Source organism: Cornus florida, unplaced genomic scaffold, assembly GCF_030987335.1.
Source record: "Cornus florida cultivar Cherokee Brave unplaced genomic scaffold, ASM3098733v1 CherokeeBrave_3.0.0_Hap2_Chr04, whole genome shotgun sequence".
Taxonomy (NCBI): domain Eukaryota; kingdom Viridiplantae; phylum Streptophyta; class Magnoliopsida; order Cornales; family Cornaceae; genus Cornus; species Cornus florida.
In genome coordinates, this window is record NW_026775574.1 from 96,312,118 (window position 1) to 96,332,142 (window position 20,025).

At 36.2% G+C, this 20,025-nt stretch overlaps 1 protein-coding gene across 1 annotated transcript; it reads right to left on the reverse strand.

The window, feature by feature from the left end:
- Positions 1-395: 395 nt before the first annotated feature.
- Positions 396-19,034, reverse strand: LOC132304061 (chaperone protein dnaJ 13). The gene is made up of 13 exons (XM_059801566.1): positions 18,654-19,034; positions 16,714-17,000; positions 15,502-15,699; positions 15,296-15,410; positions 15,100-15,186; positions 9,734-9,822; positions 8,658-8,742; positions 4,422-4,475; positions 3,609-3,689; positions 2,534-2,611; positions 1,179-1,418; positions 747-854; positions 396-666 (listed from the first exon to the last, which is right to left on the reverse strand). Exons 1-13 carry the CDS (start codon positions 18,798-18,800, stop codon positions 610-612), a joined length of 1,626 nt encoding a protein of 541 aa, XP_059657549.1. The 5' UTR covers positions 18,801-19,034; the 3' UTR covers positions 396-609.
- Between the last annotated feature and the right edge of the window lie 991 nt (positions 19,035-20,025).

The window sequence follows — 20,025 nt, forward strand, 5'->3', positions numbered from 1 at the left end:
CTGTATTCTTTAGTTTAGTTCAATTTTTTCTCCTTGTTGGGATCACTATAATAATAATGATGATATTTTTTGAGATTTATTTCAGTTTGTCCAGTTATCATGGATTATTTTTTATGATATCGATTATTATTATGGTTGTACTAATTTAATAAATTAGAGGGAGATTTACATCTACTTCTTTATTTATTTATTTTGTAAAGTTGTGGTTATGTAAAGAAAGTCATGCCAAATTTTAATACGAGACTTAAGATTTTGGGGCGTGACAGTTCAGATTCTGATTTTGAATTGCACATCAGTCGCTTCAAGATCTAGATGTGCATTCCATAACAAAATTGAAATTAACTGACTCCATGTAAAATGTCAGCAATTTTCCTGGTTTATGACTACGAAACAAGTACAAAAAAATTGCTTTTACTCTCATTGATATCAAAATTGATTATACCCATAAAGCACAATTATTTATCCCAATTCCCATGATATATATAATGATCTAACACAAGATAATGTTACCCGGAAAAATGATTCTAGCTAAGGTACCTCCAAAGCATGATAATGCATGCAAAATTGAAAGAGGTGACCAAGGTTCCATTTCAGTGCTTTGGCCTGTATTCAGAGTCTGTGAGCTTTCTGGGGTATTAACAACCCTTGGAGATCATCAACCACCACCTGTATAAGTCGAGTAAATTTTAATCAACACTCAGAATAGACTTGTATAAGATGTGAAAATACGGGGGGAACTGCTATACCTCGTATCTCTCACCACCGTAGGTGTATTCTACAAGCAGCTGCTTAGGTTCTCCTGGACAAGGATCACAAAAGCCCATAATGCCCGACTTCTTTACACCTTCGTGAAGCTGCACCAACATATAGAAAGCCAACTATTAGAGAATACAAAATATAACCAACGGGCCAGTGGCCTAGCAGTATCAACCTCTTACTTCCCAAAAGGAGGTCAGGGGTTCAAGTTTTAGAGGAGACAAGTGTGTGTGAGTGCCAACTAGGAAAAAATATATATATACAAAATATACAGGATATCTAGTATTCAGGGGCAAAGTATAAAGGTCATTTGATTGGCAAACCAACGTTAGAATAATGGTAGCACTGCACTATGGTTCCTGCCAACAGGTTCGAAATGTATTCAAGAAATTATGAAAAACAGGCTATAGAAGAAACGTTACCTTGAGTTGGCCAGAATCATTAACCAGAAAGTTTAGAGGTAGAGTGACATCAATTATTTGTGAAGCTATTACATCTTGTACATCTCCTGATTCGTCTCTTTTCTTCAAAGCTTTATGATTTCCATATACTGCTTTTGTGATTTCCAGTCCATTCCTTTCTATTTGCACATTCCTCTTCCGGATGGCCACATTTTGTAACAACTGTTGAGATTTCTCAGCTGCTGCTCTTGCCTCTCGAACCTATAAACATGGAAATAATACTCTAAAAAATTCAAAAATAAAAGAGGAATGCCTCACATGCTTGGAAGCGGTCAACGAAGAAAACAAGCTAAACAGCTAAAAATCAGCAAGGAGACACGACATGATGCAAGATACAATTGCAGACATCAGTTTTCAATGTCATCATCATCATCACACATACACACTCGGCTATCAGAATAAAAATGCCAACAAAAATTGACACTGCAACATCCCAAAGCTCCTGTTCCCACAAACAAGAGGAACTACCTGATGCAACTTAAGTAGCAATGAGACTAAGCACCCCGGTTATTGGTAAACTATAACGGTTCTTCCAAGGCTAGATGTAGTAGCAAGTTTAACAAGAACTGTATGATGTACTGCAAAGTGAAGAAAGTCAAAAAGCATGCTAACTTTAAAACTCATGTTCCAGTTCACTTTAAGGCTAGATGTAGTACAAAATTTAAAACTTATATTCCAGTTCATTGGTCAACCATAACTTCCAGTTCATTGGTCAACCATAACGGGTTTTCCGTGTCTGGCCCGTGTCCAGAACCCAAGTCCGCCTCGTTCGAGTTGATACAGGTACTCTACAGCAAAGTGGCAAGTTTGGGTAACACAGGATACCGGTTGTCTAGCTGGTAGAACCCTTATTCCTCTGGTTCTTTAGAAGCATTTGTGTATAAATTCACTTAAAAAAACCTTGCCCCAACTATTTGGAATGAGCTAAGAAATATTTGGACGTATAAATAGTAAATAAATACATAATCACACATCCATAGATCCATTATCAGCTATTAACCAAAAATATGAAATATGAGCTCATAGACAGTGCGTCCAAAAATTTAATTTCTTTTAATTGTAACTCTAGCGATGAATAAAAAGGTAAGACATATATTTGGATTCTGCATCTTCTATGGATATTCAATGTTCATGCAAGTAAGTAGGCCCATGCAAGACAAACTTTGTCAATCTACAATATCAGAAACATGTAGATTAAGGAGTATCATCTACCTCAAAAAACAACAACAACAAAAGCAAAAAAATAAATAAAAATAAAAGGCACTGGAAGTACAAAAATTGCACCAACCTAATTCACTCGTGTGGATATCACATACCTGAGCTGATGTTCTTTCCATCTTCTCCAATGACTTCTGCTTTTCCCTTTTAAGGAAATAAGGTTTGAGAATGAATGCCTGCAAGCATATGATATGAACAGAATTAACAGAACTAGTGTAAGCCTAGTAAAAGATAATTGACCAACTTACAAACTCTTAACAAGAGAGAATTCTGTTACACCATACAGATCGATGGAGTCATAAATTGAAGAATTGATGAGAAACTAAGAGGAATCAAATAATGAAATCACTGGCCTATAACTACAGAGATGGTAAATAGTACAAAGAAAGATCTCAAGCATGTACAGATAGGAGATGAAGAACTCGACAAGTCATCTTTCATCACAAGCAGAACTAAACCCAACTTAGAGGGTCCTACTGCAGAGATCTGATCCATATGGCAACATAAAGCTGATACAAGCAAATATCCACATCTACTCGTACTAACAAGTTCTTCAGAGTGAAGATAGAACTGGCAAATGCTGCCAGATTGTCGAAAGCCATTTGATGATGCTAATTTGGCCCAAAAAAATTGGGGTGAAGCATACAAAGTGGTGTACCCTGATCTACTCTCCATGAGATACAAGCCCCAAAGTTGTGATCAGTGATGGGCTACTTTTGAACCCTGCTAAACCAATTTCTAGACTATAAAGATGCTTCCTAGTCAGAATTCCAAAGCCACTTTCAGTAAGTGCATGTTGATGGGCAGAAAGATAACACAAATTGTGATAAAGCAAACTAAAATATGATAGCATCGCATAAAAACATTTCTGTATCCCGATAGCAACCACTTTGTGCATATAATGTCAAAGGTTAAGTCTGTATCCAGTCCACCCCTCCCAGCCCTAAAATTAAAGTTGGCACCTCACTGGGTTATGACCTTTTTTTTCTTTTCTTTTTTGTTTATCTTATATAACTGGGCACTGTTTCAGTGTATTTCATTGTTCACCTTAAGAAGAACTAAAAAGAGAATGATTCTAGTTCACATCTTCATGATTGACAGACTAATAAATGCCAAAAAAAAAGAGAGAGAAGAAAACAATGGATAAAATAAGAGTTAGATTTCTGTTACAACCTTTAGAAAAAAGTAAAGTGACGTTGGAATAACGAATGCTCCAGTTGCAACCATAACGTCCCAATGTCTTGAAATCAAAATCTGCATGAAATAGCCCATCAGCAACATATCAAATACCCGGAAAACATAGTCACAGAATGATGTTAACAGAACTCAGATTATCTCTCTCTCTCTCTCTGTGTCCCCTTTTTACATACGATGAAAATATTATCAGACACCTAGCATTAGCAAGACCAACAAAACCTTTTTTATATAATTACTACCCATATATGGGTTCACGTGATCATGAAGAGAAATGAAAACAAAACAAGGATATTTATATGTAGAAGTTTAAAATAACAGAGTGTCACCCACAGTCACGCCTAAGCATGTCCCTCATATGAACTAGACACCTAATTTGAATATAAGATAGATGGCATACTCAATGATTGCTCAAGCGTTTAGAGCTACAACTAAAACAAATTGCAAAATAATGTGTCTCATAATAGTTATTAAAACTTCCTGATAATTTTTAGATTGTTAATTCCTACCACATAGATGCACAAGTCTGCTGAATGTCCTTTGGTGAGACAAATTGAGATATTTTATTTGGGAAAAAAAAGAAGAGAACAAATAGACATGACATCCGAGGCAGAGGCCAAAAGAAACAGAAACTTGAAAACAAAAGTTTTCAAGGAAGATATTTGAACCAAAACAGTAAAATTGCATATAAAGAAGACATTTATGGAAAAGGTCAAATAAAAGTCAAAACATGCCAATTCATGCCAAAAATAAGGGATGAGCATGCAAGTAAAGGGGTGAGATTGCACTTACGGGAATGATCAACTTCTGACCCCCGCGATGTAATTCAAATTTCCAAAAGATACCCTACCAAAAGAACAATGTGAGAAACAGCAAACACACAACACAAAAAGTACTGCAAATAAACTATAACTTGGCAAATGAGTGAAATACAAGCAGAAAAAGGAAACTGAGATTCTGATAATAATACCTGAATAAAGAATCAGAACATGAAATGTAGCATTATACATTCCCGGATAATAACAACTGATCAAGGAAATTTAATCTAGGCTGAATGTTTCAAAGAACTCACAAAGGAAGTGTTGAACTAAATAAGCTTACTTTTCAAATTGAATAAAAAAGGCTTCCAACTCAATAAGTTTTAAGGAGGATCAATGCACAACACTACTGCAACCAATACTGTCAAAGCAATAAGGTTTTTAAAAGCATTCTAAAGAAAAACTAGAGAAGAAAGGCCTAAAAAGCTTCACTTTGCCTCATTCACATAAAATCATTAGTCAATTAAAGCACTATATGAATGGTAACTGAGGTAGGGATCCTAAAAAGTACTTTTTTTTTTTCTTCCTGTTTTGGTGCTACTTTAGGATAATGTTATTACCACTTCTTTAACAGGCTCCCTACAGGAGTAGACCATCACCATAAATAAACTTCAAGTCAAGGACTTCCCTTGAATGGTTTGGTGGATGATCCAACCAAATCACCCATCATGGAAGAAGTACTTCAATGATAGTACCGCAATGATAGTTCTAAACAATTCTACAACTATAAGATGCATAACAATCCTCTAAACATCCACAGGTTTCAATATGTCACCCTAGATCACCTCTTTATTTGCAGATAATATTATCCATGCAGAAATGGATCATTTCCCTTTAGGACCAAATTGTTTCTTGCACCAACTAATGATCAGAAAATGTTGTTATAGGAACTTATGGGTTATCAAGGAATAGAGGCTTATCTGTAACCACGGAATCTTGTATCCAAAATTGCCAATTGCTTGCCTCCTTGTGGCATATTTTTGCAGATCTTGGATCGCTCACTATATAGTATGTATTCACGTGGGTAGTGGTGGATGATGCGTCTTCTAGTCTTTGTCTCATTATTCATATTCTAAATAAGCTCCATAAGTTTCACAGGGACCCATTTTCATTGTAAACCACACCAAATTATATCCTTTGAAACTCTATCATAAGCATTTTCTAAGTCTATTACATCTACAATCTTCTATTAATTGTTTGATCAAGTAGAAGACCTCCATAGAAGATCATCCTGGCATAAATCCAAATTGGTTATCAGAAAATGTATATTTCTTTCCTAATTTTGTCTTTCAAAATAAAACTTTTTCCTTCTACAAATTTGCACAGAGAATACATACTCACCAATGTGGCAAAGTCACTTTCAAACTTAGTGCAACAATAGTGGTAATTTCACTTTGAGATAAAAGGGAAAATTACCATCCCTGTTATGGACTTTTAGCGGAACCGGTTAGTTTGTGTAGCCACTACTTGCATACCGATGCAGAGGAAGTTCTTACTACAAAAATTGAAACAACCAAGTAGCAATAACAGGGTAATCCTCAATCACTAAACTATGACTTTTCAGCAAATCAAAGCTTGAAACCAAGACCAGTCAAAACATTGTGATGACTCTCAAAGGAAATATAGTGCTCGCAGAAAATTAATCAATGCCTAATTATAAAACAAGCATATATAAACCCGTCAGGGTAATTGAGATAGCATAGAGACTCTCAGCACAACCCAAAGATATTGTGTTCAAACCCTGGGGGCATTAAGCCTCCACCCTGTGTTTACCAAATACCTTTGGTGTAACGGGTGATTGCAGGTATCAGAAGGGAATCCTATCCCTAAGAACTTTGAGATGAACTGAAGGAAAGAGTGTCTAAGGAAAGCCAAATATTGCAGAACTATGAACTGAAATCCACTGCCAAATTTTGTTTCAGACTTTTAGGTAAATCAATTCCAAGGTTAAATAAGCTTTTTCTGAAGTGAGATAAAATAGGCTGAATTTTTCAAAGAACGCACAAAGGAAGCCTTAAACTAAATAAGCTTATTTTCAAATCGAATAATAAAGCCTTCCAACTCAATAATTCTAATGAAGATCAATAAACAACACAACTGCAACCAATAATGTCAAAGCAATAACATCATTAAAAGCATTCTAAAAAATATAAAAAGAGGCTAGAGAAGAAAAGCCTAGAAAGCTTCATTTTGCCTCATTCAAATTAATATCATTCGTCAATTAAAGCACTATATGAATGATAAACTGAGGTATGGACCGTATGGATCCTAAAAAGTACTTATTTTCCCCTGTTGATGCTAATGTAGAATTCGTCACCATTTCTTTAACAGGCTCCCTACAGGAGTGGACCCCACCAAAAAGTTTAAGTGAAGGACTTCCCTTGAATGGTTTCATGGACAATCCAACCAAATCACCTATCATTGAAGCAGAACATCAATGATAGTCCTAAATAAGTTCTACAACTATTAGATGTATAATAATCCTCTAAAACTCCACAGGTTTATTTATGACACCCTAGATCTCCTCTTTATTTGCAGATAATATTATCCGTGCAGAAATGGATAATTGCCCTTTACGACCAAATGTTTTTTGCACCAAATAATAATCAGAAAATGTTATTATAGGAATTATGGGTTATCAAGTAATAGAAACTCATCTGTAAACATGGAAACTTGTACCCAGAAGCCAGAAGGACCAGGATTGCCAATTGCTTGCCTCCTCGTAGCATATTTTTTCAGATCCTGGATCCCTTACCGTAGAGTATGCACTCATATGGGTAGTGGTGGGTGACACCTCTTCTAGTCTTTGTCTCTTTATACATATTCTAAATAAGATTTGTAACTTTCATAGGGATCCATTTTCATTGTAAAGCCCACCACATTATATACCTTCATGTGCCTTTTCTAAGTCTATTACAAGTTACAACTACAATCTTCTATTAATTGTTTGATTAAGTAGAAGACCTCCATAGCAGATCATCCTGGCATAACTCTAAATTGGTTGCTGGAAACTGTGAATTCCTTTCCTAATTTTGTCTTTCAAAAGAAAACTTTTTCTACTACAAGTTTGCACAAAGAACACATGCTCACCACTGTGGCAAAGTCACTTTCAAAATTAGTGCAACAATGGGGGTAATACAACTTTGATATAAGAGAAACACATTTCATACCTGTTATCAACTTTTAGCGGAACCTGATAGTTTTTATAGCATTACTTTAGCTTGCTGATGGACAGGAGATTTTACTATAAAAGTAAACAACCAAGTAATAGTGAACCTCAATCACCTTTTCAGCACATGAAAGATAAAAACCAAGACCAGTCTTGCCATTGTGATCACTCTCAAAGGAAATATGGTGGTCACATAAAACTAATCAATGCTACTAATAAAACAAGCATATAAAACCACCACGGGGTAATTGAGTTGGCATAGAGACTCTCAGCACACCCAAAGATCTTGTGTTCAAATCCTAGGGGCATTAAACCTCCATCCCATGTTTACCCAATACCTATGGTGTGGGGGTGATTGCAGGTACCAGAAGGGAGTTCTATCCCTAAAGGGGTAAGTCACCTTCTGTTATAAAAAGAGAGCGCACGCGCGCACATATATATTATGGGATTAACTTTGAGATGAACTGAAGAAAAGAGTGAGATAAGGAAAGCCAAAAATTGCAGAAATATGAACTAAAATCCCCTGCCAATTTTTTTTTTCAACACTTTGAGGCCAATCAATTTTCAGGTTAAAGGCAATTTTTGATAGAATTTGTAAAAAATCGTTTACATTATTGAACCATTGATGTTTTTCTAATATTTCCAGAGAACCTCATTGGTCTGATTATCCTTGTAGTGCCTGACATAAGTCATTGTCTTATTGGCATGCCCGACTACTTCACATGCAACAAGCTCAAGCTTCCTAATTTTTCTATCAAACATCAGTAAAGAAGCATTATTGCAAGAAAAAATAATGAAAGAAGGTAGCAAAAGCACGATACTTCTGGATTGTGCTTTAAACATCTACACTATAACAGATCTGCAGATGTGGCTCATTCCAGGTTCTTGAAAACCAGCATTTTTGTATCACAGTACGAAAAGATAATAAAGGAACAAGCATAAATATCAAAAAAGATAATAGAGGAAAAAAACGTAAAAATTCTTTTTCAGGAAAAAAAAAAAGCCGTAAAAATTCTTTTTCATCTACATAGCAGCAAGTACCTGAATTCCTATTGAATACAACATGCGGACGGTGCTGAAGTCGGATATTTTCCTTCCACCTCCTACTTCAAGCTCAAGATCAGTGCTGCAAAAATGATAATGAAGTCACAAAAGAATTTTCCCACCTGCGCAAAGGCCTAATTTTGTAGGAACATAGGCACAATGACAGTTGATCAATATATTTGGTAAAATACTATGCCATATAGGGTATTTTTCCATGGAGTACGCTCAAAACCATGATAATGCAAGACTCATGAGAACAACTGCACTTCTATGATCTGAAATAAGTGGCAAACTTTGAATACTTAGTCAAAGAACAACTTGCATGAAAAGGCAAAGGCCTTAAGGGTAACACTTTAACCAAAGAGTGTTCCCTCATTAGCTCTGTCGTAAAAAAAACAAAAATCACTAAGAAATCCAAATTGATTATTGAACGTATATAATTAAGAGTTGCCACATCGATCCTCATTGGAGCCAAACAAACAGATGCATAAGGTGAAGACAAAGCACAGGAGATTGCAATATTCTAATACAACCAGGTTTTGGTAAAAATAAAATAAAAAATTCAATAAAAGGATTTATTAGTACTTTCATATATGTTTCATTTTTTGTCCGCATTTAATAAATAAATAATTATGCTGCCAATTGAGAACAATCCAAAAGAGGTGTCACCTTGCTGTACAATGATCAAAGTGACTTACAAGCCAACATGAGTAGTTCTCCCAGTTTCTTTGTACAATATAGAAGAGCCATGGAACTTAACATGAGGCTTTTCATTTCGATTAGGTATCCAGTCAAATTGTGTATGAATCCTTTTCAGTAACAGTTTGAAATTTACGGTCTCCTTAACACTTAATACAAAACAGTATAGATGCATAAAATCCAAATAAAATAGAAGTAGAATAGAAAACTCAAACAGACAAAACTAATCAATTAAGTCCTCTATTATCCTTCCTTCCGAAAATGTGGTTTGCAACTGTAACACTTCAGCTTTCAAATGGAAGTGCTACAAGTAAAAATAATGATCATGAAATCACTTTCACAAAATTAATCCAAACAGCAAAGAGAGTACATACCTTCCAAATCTGCCTGCAATACGCCCATGAGACTTTGAGGAGAAGCGACGAGTATAATGAGCTGATGCTCCAAAAGAAGCTGTGCCAAACTGCAATAGGTTGAACATGATTAAGAGGAAAAAAGCATTTGAAATTGTTCAATGTACAAAAATCTGAAGATATTCTAATGAGAGTATGTCTCCTCATAATTATTACAACAAGAGATAAAGAATGAATCAAGCAAAAAATTTATACTTAATCTCAACCCTAAATAATTCTAAAAGGAAAAAACAATCAAAAAGCAAGTTAAAGAGCAGACCTTCAAAGGTTGAATCATGTAGGAAGTGGCCAAATGATACAGACACATATAACAATGGTTTAGTGCAATTTTTATTTGACCAAAATTTTATAACATAACAAACTTAAAACATGTTCAATCATCCATAATTAAGGAGAAATTGGAGATGACGTTAATCATAGAATTAAGGAAGGATGGGTTAAATGGAGGAGTGCATCTAGCATATTGTGTGATCTTCTATCCCCTTAAATTTTTTTATTTTTTAGGGTAAATTGCACCGACATCCCTGAGGTTTGGGTCAATGCCACTCAGCGTTACATTGATACCCCTGAAGTTTCCCATGCCATATTTGCCCCTTATTATTTAATTCAATTATATTCAAGAAATATTAGTAATGTTAATTTACTATAATACCCCACCATTACCCAAACCAACAATACACTCACGGCCTGCCATATAATCCGGTATCCCTCTTCACACCAACACAGCCCTTCAACACCACCTCACCTCACCTCACCTCACCTCATCGACACCACACCTCACCGACACCACCACTTTCAACACCACCACCTCACCTACATCAAGCCTTCAACACCATCACCTCACCGATACCAACACCAAAACCAACACCACAAGACCAAAGCTTTACTCTCGTCTCATCTCTCTCGTGGCTCGACATCGTCTGGATGAAGAGCAGCAGCAATAGCGGCGAAGATGACGAGGCTTTAATCCTCTCTCCCCACGACACCTACAACACACACGTATATAACCCTAGTTGTCGTTGACGTCGAAAACTGTGAAGATGTGGTGGTCGGGTGGTGGCGGCGATGGTGAGTGATTCGCTAGCCGGCGTCCCCAACGGTGAGCCGTCTCATGGATTCACCGATTCGCTCCACAATCCGAAGCATCAACGCGTCGAGGACGTATCGATCGCCACCATCGTCGAAGAGAAGAAGTCGTTGCCTTTGGATAAGCCACCGCCGCGACTGATTCACCCAACCCAGTCGCCGGAATCGATGGCATTCTGGGATCTCTCGACGGCTTCGAGGAAAGATAGGTTGATGATGCCATTCAAGATGCTGGCGAGCGAGGCCAATTGCCTCCCCAGGTCTTAGATCCCTGCCACCAACGCCGCCATGTCAGGCCTTAAATCCCAAATTTCAGTTTAGGACAAGCAAGCATTAATTTGGTGCATTTTGAAGCCCCTTCTTGCAGGATATATATATGTGTGTGTGTGTGTGTGTGTGTGTGTGTGTGTATGTTTTTGGGATGTTGAATTTGGTGCATAGGTAATTGTGGCGGCGGTGGTTGTGGTACGATGGTGGTCTGGTTTTTTTTGCATTAGTCAGAAGGTTAAATGGGTCATTTTAGAAGTGGATATTGAAAAGCCAAAGGACATGATGGTCATTTTTTGATACTACAGTAGTATGGAGGGGTGTGTCAGTGAACTTTTCAAACCTCAGAGGGTGTAAATGTAAACAAGTGCATTAATCGTCCACTGAGTGGCATTGACCCAAAACTCAGGGGGTGTCAGTGCAATTTACCCTATTATATATATATATATATATATATATATATATTTTATTAGTAAGATTTCATAAAAAAAAGGGGAGCGCTCCCAAAGAATACAACCACCGTCCAGGACGACACTATAGTTTTAAGCTATCAACAAAATCCAAAAAAAATATCCATTAAAATAACAATCCCCTTAAGATTGAAAGGTAAGTTCTATCAAACCGCTATTAGACTAGCCATACTTTATGGCACAGAATGTTAGGCAACTAGAAACAACATATGCATAAAGTGAGTGTGGTGGAAATGCGAATGTTGAGATGGATTTGCGATAAGACTAGAAAGGATAGAATTATAAATGACACTATTCGAGAGATTGTTGGAGTAGCACAAATTAGAGATAAAATGAGAGAAAAACGGTTAAGATGATTTGGATATGTGCAAAGAAGTCCATAAAATGCGCCAGTTAAAAAGAGTAACATAGTCCACATTAAGAGTAATAGTAGGGGAAGAGGAAGGCCAAAATTAACGTAGGTAAAGTTAGTAAAGAAGGATATAAGACCATATGGTTTGACTGAGGCTATGGCCTTGGATAGAGCGGAATGGAACATAGGATTTATTGGGATTATGTGCCCTTCAAAGCATTTGAATGGATTGTATTTGACATTTGTTATTAATGAAATTTGTGTTGGTAAAATGCTTAATATACAGTTATGGTGAATGCTTGTAGATAGGTCGAGGTTGTCCCTCAAACTAAGCAATGTGATTTGTATGTGTATGATGGGTGTTCATGCATAGGTGATATAAATCACGGATATTGCATTATCATAAATTGTTCACATTGAGTGATAGAGGATGGACTATTTGAGAAGAATTGAACCGGAACAAATGACAAATTGACAAGATTGTGAAGCCATCATTAGAATTGCTCCTTACCAGTGTTATGACGAGTGACTCTCAAGCATGAGGGAGGAATGAACTCTCGTTTTAATTGAAGGTTACTTTGAGTTATTTCGATGGACTCATGAGCCTAAAATTTGAGTATTTTGGGTAACCATTAATTAGAGTATTGGAACATATACTCTCAAAATTGCATCCATGATAGGATATTTTACTTTGACTTGATTAGTTTGATCACTAAAATCTAAGGCCTTGGTGTTTTTGATAACATTGTTTTTATTGTTTATTTATTTATCAAAAGAAAGTTTTAAGTGATCGAGCGGGGATTAATCAAGTAAGTCAAAATAAAAGTTTCAATTAAGAAATTGGATTGATGGTATTTATTTATCCGATGGCTAATTGTGTATAGAGGGGTCATATCGTAAATTAACTTCATGGTTTCGACATTCTCTAATTGGAGTGCAACCATTCTTATATACTGGAGTTAAGTTTGGTTAATGAATCTATTTAATTAGGTCATGAGATGACTAAATCAATTGAAATAGCCTATTGGAGCCAAGAAGAGGATGGGCCCAATAGATCCTCACTTCTAGCCCAAGTTGGAATGTTAAGCAAGAGGGGAGTGAAAAAAAAAAATAATGTAGAGAGTGCTATGAGCACTCCATAGGAGTGTGTGTAATGACCTACTCTACCACATGGTATGATATTATCCAGATATATCACTTCCCCTTTCCACACCCAGGCGATGTGGAATTGTGCACCAGTAACCTGCCAGCTTACCAGCATGATAGCCTGCCAGTACCTCACATCCGCTCACGCACACCCGCCCGCAAAATCGCCACAATCCACCCCCCTAAGAGGCCTGATGTCCCCGTCGGCACACTTCCAGCCGCATCAAGCTCTAGTAACATTTGTGACGACCCACTTTACCACATAGTATGATACTATCCATATACACTACTTCCCCTTTCCACACCCAGGCAATGTGGGATCGTGCACCCATAGTCGGCCAACATGGTAGCATATCAGTGCCTCGTACCCGCCCACGCACACCTGCCCACAAGGTCGCCACAGTGTAGGGAGTGATATGAGCACTCCCTTGGGACTCTTATATGGCTATATATATGTGCTATAATGACTCATAACCCCAAGTCTTGGGTTTTCTCTCAAGACAAGAAGCTCTCTCTACACATATTATCTCTCTAGGTTCTCTGACTTTCTCTCTCTAAGCTTACCCCAAACCTAGGCTTATGAAATTCAAGAAAGGTTCATAGAGGCGATATTCTAGAGGCTAGAGACCAAGGAAGGAGAAGGAGCTTGGAGGGAAGAGCTAAAAGAATTCAAGAGAGGTTTCATCTAGGATTTGGGATTCTACTACAACCCAAGAGGTATAGATCTACACATTCATCTCATGAATGTTTTACAAATTTATAATTGCTATAAGAACATGAGACCATGTTTACATCCGCTTATAACATTTTCCAACAAGATTCATGTAGTCGACCCCGATTAGTTAGGAAAAAGGCTTCTTGTCGTTGTTGTTGTAACAAACTTAAAACATAAATTACGAAAAATGCCAAACTATAGAGAATTTTATAGATTTATTAGCCAACAAATTTTTTTCACTGTTTAATAAGTAAGCAAGAAAAAAATTATTACTACTACAATTTTTGGTCACTTTCTTATGGCAAATTAGTACCTGATGCCTGCCTGTATCCTAGAGTATAATTATATATTAAATAAATAGAAGATTTTTTAAAACTTATCTCTAGCAATCTTATTCATAAATAGCATCCAGCTGGTTTTTCATTGAGCTCTTGGTTACTTGAAAACACCAAACCCTGGCATATTCTTCGAAAAACATTCCAGGACACATTATACTTTCTTTCTATAACACTACATTAGCAATCTTGAATTAAATTCTTAATTTTCTTTCTTTTTTTTTTCTTTATTAGAAATTTAGAAGCTAGATGCAAAAAGAAGTAAGATCTCATAAGATTGAGTCCTTTAGGAAAATAAAGGACTATAACAAAACAATAGCACAACTTATATATGAAAAAATAAGTTCTATGTTTTTGCATTAAAATTCTATAAGTAAAATAGAAAACTCATGCTATTTATTAATAATATATTAATTATCATTTGTTAAAAGAAAATCACTGACACTTCTATGACTGTGTCATGTCCATGTCTGACACCAATATTGTAGGCATGTCCAAAATTCAAAATAAATATCATTACTAGAGATCTTAGTATTTAGTGCCGTTATGATTGGCAAATTCCATGATAAAAACAGTTTCTGAAGGTCAAGTCATAAGATCGTCTAGGTCAAGCCAACTTAATATGGATTATTTAATAAGATCGTCTATGTCATGAACAGCATCCTTAACATTGCTGTTGGCAACCAGAACTCAATCAGAATGAACCGATGTCCCATGTTATAGATGAATTAATCTTTGTTTACAGTAGAAAACCTAAAATGACGATTAACAGTAATTCAGCCTGGGAAAAGCATGAGTAACTTCTAAACTTGTAGGCATCATAACTTCCAACGAAATATTAGCATAATAACTTGATGCAATCGTGTTTTTCCTCAATGTACTTCCAATTAAAAAATATATTCACCCTTCTTTGTGAAAATATGCTTTCCTGCTATGAAGACAAAACATGGATGTACCTTAATCTCCCCTGCAGCAGACATTTTCTCTTCTTTCTTTTGCCATCCAACAGCTACAGATGATTCTGGACCTAAAACGAGCTGTATCTGCAGTAGAATAAAGGTAGTAAACCAAATAAAAACAAAAAAAAATTACCACAAAAACTTGTATAAATTTAAACCTCAAATGACCCCACTCTAAACAAAAGAAGCATACATTTCCTTCAGATGTCTCAGACAGTTGGCGAGTCCAATAGTTAGAAAGATTGAATGAACCATCTCTTAAAGACATTGTAAGGCCTATTGTTGCAGTGGAGTGACGAGATATGTTGCTGAATAAATAGAGAAAGGAGAGGTGGATAAAAATAGTCAAATTGAAGAAACTTGAGAAATCAAAATGACTCACAAAAGCAATTGACCTACCGAGATGCTTGTACCCCAATTAATGCCCGTAAACCAGCAGAAGCCATGAATTCAACAGAAGAATCTGAAGATATCTGATGTCTAAGCACAGCAGAAGCAGCACCACCACCAGAATTTCCTCTAACTTCCATATTGCCACCAATAGCGATCACATTGCGTTTGGATATTTGAGACTGAACTTCGCTAGACATAGACATCCTGACATTTATGAATATGAAAACAAGCTATCAAACAAAATGGACATTGAAAAAACCTGAATTTAAACAATCACTAAGTATGCATGGAATAGCAGATGTTTTTGAGATGTTAAGGACAAAAGAATATAGACAGTAAGTTTACAGAGCAAATTTCAAAGACAAAAGCATGATGATACCTTATTACAATGGGAAATAACATTGTCAGATCAACCCTTTTTCCTAGGTAACAAGGGGACTTGAGCACATAACGTTATGGTTGGAAGACCAACCAGATACCACTTGGTCCATCCTTATTTTGAGGCAACAAAGGGACTTGAACCCAAGACCTCATGGTTGGAAGACCGACCAGAAACCACTTGGCCCACTAGGCTATGGGTTTTTAAGTTGAATCTTAGCACATAACAAAGACGACTTACAGTTATGTAGTAAAAATGCAGAAAATAGTCTAGAAGAATTATCATGATTTATGCAATTCAAGACATAACAGTTATAGCATTTCTGCTGTACTTTGTATTTTGGATAAATGAACTCCGAAACAAAATCTAGACGCCATTATTGTATTTCAGAAAGAAATGGATGCAGAAAAGGAGTAAAACTTGATTTCAGAAAGTGAGATAAAAACACAAACTACCTTAGGGATAGATGAATATGGACGATGACTCCAGCCAACATTTTGGTACAACCAAATACAAGAAAAAGTCGGGCCTCTTTGCAGATATGTCATATCAAAATTCAGAATGAAAAAGAAGACACAGCGAAGGAGAGGTAGTTTCAAGAGAGGGAGAGCAACTGTTTCATAACTGAAAAAATTGTTCATCCACTTGAGGGGGTTTGATAATTTCTAGTTTGAACCTAAAGGAAAAAGAAATGCAATAGCCACTCAAAAGGAGCACCATTCAATTTGACCTAACATCATATCATGCTTGTGTTCCCCGCAAATCCACGTAAAAAATACATTTTCCAAGTCATTCAAAGGATTAAAATGAAGGAAGAAATCAAATAATATGAAATGTACCCTCTCATGATGCCTTCACCATCTAGAAACTTCGGCAAAGACAAATGGGCCACAATTGAACCAGAAGGCCGTACATGGGCTGAGACCTTTTCTTGTTCCTTCTTACGTCGCAATCTTTCAATCTCTTCCTTAATCTCTTCTGCTTTACTTAGTTTCGGACCAAGTTCCAAACCTGAAGTCAACCCTTCCATACCATATATATCATATATCTGCCTTTTGTTCTCATCAGTTAAGATCTCATAGGCTTCACATATCCGTTGAAAGTTTTCTGTAGCGATTTCCTTCATCTGTAAGCATGCGTGCAATAGAATATTAGTCGATTAGAATGTGCAATATAATATTAGTCAATTATTCTAATCTAACATCATGAAGTAAAACCAACATCTCAACCAAACAAACAATAGAATTGACACTGGGTAATTAGCCATATGATAAGGCACGCAATATGTGGTAACCTTGCGGGGAGGTGTGAGCAAGGCATTGGCAGGCTACCATGCTGGCAGGCTACGAGTGCACGAACCCACATCGCCTGGGTGTGGAAAGGGAAAGTGTTATATATGTTGGATGGGTACACTCCAAATGGTATGAGTCATTTTGGGGTAAAATCCAAGAACAAAACCATGTGGGCTTCGGCCCAAAGCAGACAATATCACACTATGTGGTGGAGTGAGCCGTTACATAAATTGTTGCAATGCAATCCAAGAACTGCTCACTAGAATAAAAGGGCAAACACCGAGTCTCCCTCCATTGCGAGGTCTGGGAGGGTTAGATGTTCACAATCCTTACCTACGCATGCGGAGAAAATTAATTACCATCTAAGAACTTGCTGATATCGAATGAATTGTCATTCATGTTTGATTTTTGTCATCTAAGAATTGCTGATAAAGAATGAATTGTCATTGCAGGATTAGGTATCTCATACGGATCAGCCTACTGAACTGGTAGCAAAATGAAAGAAGAACTGGGAGAGATAGGAGGGATTGAGCGCACGGTCTGCTTCGACTTTAATTTAACAGGCTTACTTTATGCAATTTCCAGTTTCGAAAAGAAAAAAGCAGTGGGAAAAGGACGATACGCTGCCGCCCCTACTTATCTTCGCCTTTGCTCTAAATTATCTGAGCGGGAGGGCGTTATGCTTCTTTTTAATGGGAATGAGGGACTTTCTAATAATCTCCGAGGATTAAATTATTATATTGTTTCAATTATTAAACAAATGGTTCATGTAATGGCTAGCAAAGTTAATTGAAAAGCCAGCAATCACTTGAGTCTTCCCATGGTCAACCAAAGGTCAAAAATAACACCACCGAAAACTATTAAAAGAAAAAATATAAACAGAAGCAACATTTGATTCTAACACACCATGAACAAAGTAATGGACTAATACAGCACTTGTACCCAAGAACAATATACCAATTCAAATATAAAAAGATTAATACCCAGCATGAACAACAGTACTCTAATCCAGTCACCCAATACAATACAGACTGATTCAGCCCTATGTCATCAAGCATCAAGTGAAATTGGAATTCAAATTGTTACATTGAGAAACAAGCTTCAACTATTCCAAAAGCTTAGATTTTGTTTAGAATTTACGAGGAAAAAAAAAAAACAACAACAACAAACTTCAACTATCAATTCAAGTATAAAAAGATTAATAGCCAGCATGAACAACAGCACTCTAATCCAGTCACCCAATACAATACAGACTGATTCAGCCCTATGTCGTCAAGTATTAAGTGAAATTGGAATTCAAATTCTTACATTGAAAAACAAGCTTCAACTATTCCAAAAGCTTAGATTTTGTTTAGAATTTACGAAGAAAAAAAACAACAACAACAAACTTCAACTATTCCAAAAGTAGTCATCAATCAACCCAAAAAAAAACTATACAAATAAAAGTATTGTGTGAAAATGAAAATCTAGAGAGAGAGAAGGGGTGCCTGAGGAGCTTGGTATTTGTCAGGGTGATAGACTTGGGCCCACTGACGATAAGCTTTTCTGATTTCTTCATCTGAGGCTTCGGGCGATATATGTAGCAGTGCGTATAGCTCTCTGTTTGGGGGTCCATTGTCTGCCTCCTCTTTCATGCTTTCTGTTAGAACAAGAAATTAGGGTTTTTCTGCACAGGGGCTTGGAGATGGCAGTGTGTAGTGTGTGTTTGTGGAAGTGTTTTTTTTGGTTTGTTTTCTTGTTCTGGAGGTTGTGTCCGACGATTCTACTACGACTGGTTTTGAATTAGAGAGGACTTGCTGTGTTTGTGGTTTTTCGTGGGCGTGGGGTTATCATTGATGGGCTGAGTTTTCGAATGGGGGATATTGTCACCTACGGAGTATAAGTTTTGGGCCATTGTATATTTTACCAAAAATATTACTCTATTAATTAAATTATTTTTCCTTTTAATAATTATTTTTTATGGTAGGTTAAGACTTACTCGGAATAATATTATGTTTGCTTCCACAAAAATCTTCCTAGGTTTGTCAATATTTTACATATACTATTTACTTTTTATAATTTCACTTACTTTTTATGCGGTTCCGATTTAATTATTCACTGCTAGGCACTTGGCAAAGACAAGCATAAAAAATTAATAGACGGTCAATTTTACCCTTCTAATGCCAAAAATGACATTAAACATTGATGAGCAAAATAGTAAACACAACATATAAGCTAAATTTATTGTTATTTCAAACGAGGTAAGCTAAATTTATTGTTATTATTATTTTTCCTCTTTGATATATGCAAATTTCAAAAACCAGTTTTATCTTGACAAGCGAATTTTTTTTTTTTTTTTTTCCCTAATTAATACTCACACACACATGCCTCCACCGAGATTCGAATCCTTGACCTCCCTTTGAAAAATAGGAGCTTGGTACCACTAGGTTATTGGCCGTTGGTTCTTAACAAGCTAATTCTTCTTTGAGTATATCTAAAGTTGAGGGTAAAATAGTAAAATATATGTTCCATTAATTTCATTTTAAGGAAAATGTTGCCTTAGATCATTTTTATATATATATATATATTTGTCGATTTAATTATGAAAAAATCAATTATACTTTTAAATATATAATGGAAGCGTAAATGAAGTTTGGGTTGGCCCAAACCAATCAAGATATTGATCGGCCAAAATTAAGGTTGATTAGACTTGGGCCTTGGCTTGAACACATTTTAAAGGATTTCCTAAATCTGTAATCCATTTTATTTTGTAAACTTATTTCCTACTTGCTCTGTAATCCATTTATTATCTTGCAGCTTGCTTAATTGAGTTACAAATAATTTGAACTCTTTTGAAAGGTTATTAAGATTAGAATTCTC

Bases quoted from the DNA above. Each gene is read 5' to 3' on its own strand.
- LOC132304061 (XM_059801566.1), bottom strand. From the start codon at position 18,800: ATGAAAGAGGAGGCAGACAATGGACCCCCAAACAGAGAGCTATACGCA. The intron at 15,187-15,295 runs GTATGCTTCTTT...ATTCTACTGCAG, and splicing joins CTGAGACATCTGAAGGAAAT to ATACAGCTCGTTTTAGGTCC. The intron at 3,690-4,421 runs GTAAGTGCAATC...TATTTCATGCAG, and splicing joins GTCAGAAGTTGATCATTCCC to ATTTTGATTTCAAGACATTG.